The sequence below is a fragment of the Parus major genome, chromosome 26 (genome assembly GCF_001522545.3).
Source record: "Parus major isolate Abel chromosome 26, Parus_major1.1, whole genome shotgun sequence".
NCBI classification, from domain to species: domain Eukaryota; kingdom Metazoa; phylum Chordata; class Aves; order Passeriformes; family Paridae; genus Parus; species Parus major.
The window spans coordinates 1,384,991-1,391,418 of record NC_031795.1 but is presented as its reverse complement, the minus strand read 5'-3'; the positions used below and the strand labels follow the sequence as shown (position 1 = coordinate 1,391,418).

Sequence of the window (6,428 nt, the reverse complement as noted above, 5' to 3'; positions counted from 1 at the left end):
TGGGGGATGTTGAAGGATGGTGGGGTATTCTAGGGGGGATCCTGAAGTGATGTTTGGGGATGTTGGAGAATCTTTTGGGATGCTGGGGGGATACTGGGGAATGTTTGGGGATACTGGGGGATTGGTGGGGATGCTGGGGAGAGGTTTGAGGATGTTTGGGGGATGCTGTGGGTATTTCGGGGAGATGTTGAGGGGACGTTTGGAGGTGTCGAGACAAATGCTGGGGAGTGTTGGGGAATGTGACCTGCCCAGGCTGGCCGCTGTCCCATCCTTCGGGCGGTGGGTGACCAGCAGAGGGCTCGGCTCCCCTCCTGCTTTATCCTGGCCAGCGCTCCCCGAGCGCGCAGAGCCGCGGCCGCAGCCGGAGCGAGCGGCGCTGCCCGGACACAGCTCCCGGAGCGAGCGGGGGCACCATGCCTTCGCCACCGCTGCTGCTGCTGCTGCTGCTGCTGCTGCTGGCCCCGGGGGCCCAGGGGATGCGGGGCAGGGCTGGCACCGGCAGGACTCACCCCGGCCAGGCTGCGGCCAGCGGCTGGAGCCTGCCCACGGCTGCCCGGGACATCCCGGAGGGGCAGGTGCGGGAGCGCCGGGGCACGGACGAGGACTCCAAGTCGGTGCAGCAGTACGTGCCGGGGGTGCGGGTGGAGTTCCCCCGGCCCCTGAGCTCCGGCAGCCTCCAGCCCACCCGGGCCCTGCTGCCATCCAGCACGGACCCATCGGAACGGCAGCCGGGGGTCCCCACGGACAGGGACGGGACAGAGCCCCGAGCCAACCTCACCACGGTGTCCGACAAGCGGCTGCAGATCCACAACCCCCTGTACCCGGTGACCGAGAGCTCCTACAGCGCCTACGCTGTGATGTTCCTGTCCCTCATCGTCTTCACCGTGGGTATCATCGGTAACCTGTCCGTGATGTGCATTGTGTGGCACAACTACTACATGAAGAGTGCCTGGAACTCCATCCTGGCCAGCCTGGCTTTCTGGGACTTCCTCATCCTCTTCTTCTGCCTGCCTGTGGTCATCTTCAATGAGATCACCAAGAAGCAGCTGCTGGGGGACATGTCCTGTCGCATTGTGCCCTTCATGGAGGTAAGGGAGGGGCTGTCCCCACAGGGATCGAGGACTCGGCTCCTCTCTGCCCTCTTGCTCCAGGGCAGGCTGTGGTGCTGGTGGCCTGGCACAAGGACCGTGTGCCAGAGACCCCCACTGTGGAGCACAGTAAGGGGTTGAGGGATGGACCCCATAGTGACCTTCCCTCTGGCCCAGGCCATTCCCGATGCTGCCAGGGCTGGGAAAAGCCTGTTAGACCCTCCTGCAGCCAGCACAGGGACTTGTGTCAGCAGGGTCCCTCCATTTGTCTGTTCCCATCCCAGCCCAACAGCCCAAAGCCTGGGGACTGATCCCTGCAGTGTGCTGGCCCAGAAACTGGTCCAACTGAGGATGGTCCAGGGGCAGGGGGCTGCAGGTGGACAGTGCTGCTCAGCACTGGAATGGGACTGCCCAGGAATTAGGTCTGGAAGCCTGAGATCTCACGTGTTACAGGTTGGCCACACTCAGGGAGAGCCAGACACCCACTGGGAAGGTCAGAGGAACCGTGGTCACAGGGGATGGAAGAATCAGCAAAATTGCCCCAGAGGGCAGGATTTGGGCTGATGCTGCTCTTGTGCTGGAAACCAGCCCTCAGTGTGCTCATGTCCCGTCCTCAAGGGAACTTTGGGGTCCTGGTGGGACAGACAGAACAATCCTGACTGTTCTCAGTGGTCAGTGCCTGTTTATCAAAGGGTGCAGACACCTGGAAGAGCCTACAGACAGTGTGAGATCACTGAAGAGCCTCTCAGGCTTGTCAGACCAGACAGGGCTCAGGACCTGCCCCTCCCACAGCATCCACCCCAGTGTCCCGGGTTCCTGGCTGCTCTGTGCCCCGCTGGTGCCAGAACAGCCACCCCTGACAGTCACCTGTCCGTGTCCCAGCGCCCCTGGGCAGGGTCTGCACTTGTGCAAGGGTCCCTGGCTGTGCACAGAGCTCCAGAAACGCCACTGGGTCCTCTGGGTCAGGGTGAGGGACCGGGGTGTCCCACTGAGCACAGCCCCAAACCTGCACAGCACACCCCAGCACAGGGATGCCCTGTGGGCAAGAGCTGCTCCTTTCCAGAGGTGTCCCACCCCAAGCTCTCACTAATGGAGTGTTTGTCCCATCCCTGTCCTCCACCTCAGGCTTCCAACATTGCATCTGGGTGGACTCAGAGAGGGGCTGGAATTCTCCCAAGTGGGCTCAGTGTCCCAGGAAAGGAAGGGAAGGGTGATGTCCCCTAAACAGACCCTGTCTTGAGGAGGATCTGAGGAAGATCTGCTGCTCATAGGCTCCCTGTCCCCATGAGAACCCTGGGGGTGGCACCACCAGGAACGGGGATTCAGCAGCACCAGGACAGCTTGGTCCCAGAGGAGTCAGGAGGGGACAGGAGTGGTGGGATGTTGGTGCTGCAGAAGGACGAGCATGTCAGAGGCTGGGAAGCACGGTCCTGGTATGGGGGCTACTCTTGCTCTGCCTCCCATCACCAGCCCTGCACTGCCCTCCTGCCCCCCAAAGCAGGGTCAGAAAGGGGCTCCAGGGCTTCAGCTGGGACCCAGCTGCAGAAAACCTGGGTGGGAGCCACAGCCAGGCCAGAGCCAAATCCCCAGCAAAGGGTCAGCTATGAGAGGGGAGCCTATCTGGAGGCCCAGGGGTCTTGCTGGTGGGATTGTGGCTCAGACTGCTGGAGGGATGCTGTGGGAAGCAGATCTATCCTCTGTAGCTGCTCAGTGCTCTGGCACAGAGCCAGGTTTTGGGAGCAAAGCTGGTTACAGGGGCTTCTGGGGACAGGCCATGTGCAGGGATGTGCTGCACTGACTGATGGCACCAGCTACACCATCTACATCCCTGCCAGGGCAGTGGGGCAGAGCAGGCTGCTGGGTGCCCAGGATGGCTCTGGGCTTTGAGAGGAGCTGGGACATGCTGGGAGGTGCTGCTGGGTGCAGGATGCTGGTGCTGGGCTGGTGTCCTGATTCTGTGTCTGGGGAGATGCTGCTGTGCATAACCAATGGTGCTGCTGAGTGCTGGCATCACCCTGGTCATCAGCTGCTGGAGTGACCAGCCCAGGGCCAAGGAAAAGGCTGGGGGGTCGGGGGGTCAGTGTTCTGGGCTGTTCCCCACGCACCACGTGGAGCCCTGGGAAGTTTCCTGAGTGCTGGGAAGGTCTTTCAGCACAGGGTGATGTTTGATGGCTTCGTGAGGCCAGGAATGGCCACAGCACTGGGACACCAGCATGTGACTCTGCCATCATCTTGGCCAAGGGCTGTGGGACTTGGCTCCCAGCTCTGGGGCTGGGACTGGGAATACTGGTCAGTGCCTGGCCAGCCCTCCCAGAGCCACAGCGATTCCTCTCCCTCCCTTGGCCTCCTCCTTTGGCAAAAGGGGATGTTTTTCCTGCTATTCTCAATGCAGCGGAAATTGCCCCAAGCTGATTTGGGACAAGAGCGCCTTCAACTCACTTGGCCTGTCCAGGCAGGCCTTGGGAACCCTGGGAAGGTGCTGGTGGGTGTGATGGTCCCTGCTTCTCCTCTGCAACAGCCATCCAGAATAGAGGAAGAGCCTGAAGGACAATCCTGCTGCTCCCACCTTGGCTGGATGGACAGACAGACAGACATCCAGCTAATCTCTCTTCTGCAGAAAAGGGAGCTGGGCAGGGACTCCAGGGTCAGGGGACATTTTTATCCCTTCAGGAGTCACAGAAAAGTGGCTCTAAACCCTGGGATGCAGCCACAGACTTCCCTACAGCTTTTGAAGGAAGGCTTGTGGTTTTAGGTAGCCTGGGGTTTGCCACAAGCCTGGTAGAGCCAAGCCTCCTGTGATGTCCCTGCAGCAGGGCCCACCTGTTCTGCCTCCTCCCTCACCAGGTATCGTCTCTGGGAGTTACCACCTTCAGCCTGTGTGCCCTGGGCATCGACAGGTTCCACGCGGCCACCAGCCCCCAGGCCAGCACGCGGCCCATCGAGCAGTGCCAGTCCATCATTGCCAAGCTGGCCGTCATCTGGGTGGGCTCCATGACGCTGTCGGTGCCGGAGATCCTGCTCTGGCAGCTGGCGCAGGACGCGTCGCCCGTGTCGGGCGTGGCGAGCGAGTATTGCACCATGAAGCCCTCGGCCAAGCTGCCCGAATCCATCTACTCGCTGGTGCTCACCTACCAGAACGCCCGCATGTGGTGGTACTTCGGCTGCTACTTCTGCCTGCCCATCCTGTTCACCGTCAGCTGCCAGCTGGTGACGCGGCGCATCCGCGGCACCGACAAGAAGAGCGAGTGCCGGGGCACCAAGCACGGCCAGTGCGAGGGGCACCTGAACTGCACCATCATCGCTCTGACCGTCATCTACGGGCTCTGCACCACCCCCGAGAACGTCTGCAACATCGTGGTGGCCTACATGTCCCCCGACATGTCTAAGCAGACCTTGGATCTGCTCAACCTCATCAACCAGTTCTTCCTGTTCTTCAAGTGCTCGGTGACGCCCGTCCTGCTCCTGTGTCTCTGCCGGCCCCTGGGCCAGGCCTTCATGGACTGCTGCTGCTGCTGCTGCGAGGGCTGCGGCCCCGACACCAGCTCCAGCGAGAGCAGCGCCGACAGCAAGCTCAAAACCGAGATGTCCTCCTCCATCTTCTTCGACAAGCCCCGGGAAACTCCCCCACCCCTGCTGGCCCTTGGCACCCCGTGCTAAGTGCCACTGGGGAGCCGTAGCGATCGTTTCACCACCTCCTCCCAAGACCAAACGTTGTTTTGCCATTAGTACTCGCGTCTGGATGTGGAACAAGCAGAAAGAGACAGCTCAGGGGGCTGCGCCGTGGGCTTCAAACCCAGCGTTGGGCAGGTGGGGCTTGAAATCCCAGTCCCCGTGGCTGGGCTGGTGACCCTCTTGCCCCTGCCCAAAGGTCAGTGAGGACAGCAGCACCCTCCTGTCCCAGCTGCCTGGCCGGGCTCCGTGGGGCTGCTGCTCTGGAGATGACATTGTGCCGGGAAGGTCCTACCTGAAACCACGGAGGCTGGCCATGATGGCTCACAGAGGACACAGCAAACACAAACTGCCCTCTTCCTGTCCCCTCCCCTCCTGCCAGCCCCTCCACAAGAGGAGAAGGTCCAAGTGGCTGTATCCCACGGATTCAAGCCATGCCCTGTACGAGTTCAATAAACCAGTAACCTAGAGCACGTCGTGCTTGCAGCTGCTGGCACTGCTGGGCTGAGCCCTGGGAGCCCCTTGGAATGGCTCTTCCCTAAACCTGGGGTTCTCTGGGGTGGGCATGGGCAGCTGGGGGGCAGGAGGGCAGGGAAGCAGCTGTGCCAGAGCAGGCAGAGGCGAGGGGAGATGGGAAAAGGCCCCCAGCCCCTTTGCTCCCTCCCTCTGGGATGATGCTGAGTGGTGCCTGTGAGAAGGTGCCCTCTGAAGTGTTGGGTTTGGGGTGATTTGTAGGACCTGAACTCAGTAAAGCCTGGCCAGCCCAGCACAGGGCTGAGGTAGCCCCCAGCCTGCTGGTTCCCCACCTGCACTATGCACAACCAAGGTGCTCCCACTGCACTGCTGTGGGGGAAATGTGAGACCACCACCCCCAGCACCCCTTGGAGAGCTTTGGGATGAGAGCATCTCACCCCAAATGCCCCACAGGGCTCCTGGCCCTCATCCACGTGCCCATTGCAGGGACACAATTGTCCCAGGACAGTTTCAGGGCATCAGGGTTCCCAAGCCCACATCCACCCTTTGCCCAAGGCCCCCGCAGGGGCAGGGGGGATCAGGGGGGTCAAGGAGGAGGCAGGACGGATCTGCTCGAGGGCAGCCTGGCCACGGCAGCCCATCCACCGGAGCTGTTAGAGCTCCTTGTCCCGAGTGCTGGCAGCCACCCCAGCCCCGGGATGCCGGGGCGAGGGAGACGGTTGCCACGGGCACTGAAAGCGAGGGGCTCACTGCGGCCTTTGTGCGCAACACCCACCGGGCTCCGCGCGAGCTTTGCTTTCGCAGAGCCGTTTCCAGGGAAACAAAAGCCCCAGTTTTCTTTTGAGAACACAAAACTGGGTTTTTCCTTTCATCCTCCTCCCCCCAGCCCCGCGTTGGGCCCCACGGTTTGGGAGGAGAGGGGTCTCATCTTGGCACAGGGATGCAGGGGGGCTCAGGGTGCAGGCCGTACCTCAGCCCCCGGTGTGCCCAGGGGCCGAGCGGGGTCCCTGGGAGGGTCTGGCGGCCCTGGGGTGCTGGGGGAGGCGTCTCTCATGCGCCTCGTCCACCCCGCTCCGTCCTGAGCCTGGGCCAAGGGCGAACAAAGCCAGGCTTGTGCTGCGGCCCCGCGGGGCTGCACGCGTGGGGAGGGGCAGGGACAGCGCTGTCACCATGGGCTGGGCACAGCACAGCACAGAG

The 6,428-nt window shown here is 62.2% G+C and overlaps 1 protein-coding gene across 1 annotated transcript; it reads left to right on the top strand.

The window, feature by feature from the left end:
• Positions 1–332: 332 nt before the first annotated feature.
• GPR37L1 (G protein-coupled receptor 37 like 1) lies at positions 333–5,230 on the top strand. The gene is made up of 2 exons (XM_015650375.3): positions 333–1,088; positions 3,933–5,230. The coding sequence occupies exons 1-2, from the start codon at positions 414–416 to the stop codon at positions 4,743–4,745; spliced, it is 1,488 nt and encodes a 495-aa protein (XP_015505861.1). The 5' UTR covers positions 333–413; the 3' UTR covers positions 4,746–5,230.
• Positions 5,231–6,428: the final 1,198 nt, after the last annotated feature.

Excerpts from the sequence above, each read along its gene's own strand:
- GPR37L1 (XM_015650375.3), top strand. The coding sequence starts at position 414 with ATGCCTTCGCCACCGCTGCTGCTGCTGCTGCTGCTGCTGCTGCTGGCC. Across the intron at positions 1,089-3,932 it reads GCATTGTGCCCTTCATGGAG|GTATCGTCTCTGGGAGTTAC; the intron begins GTAAGGGAGGGG and ends CTCCCTCACCAG.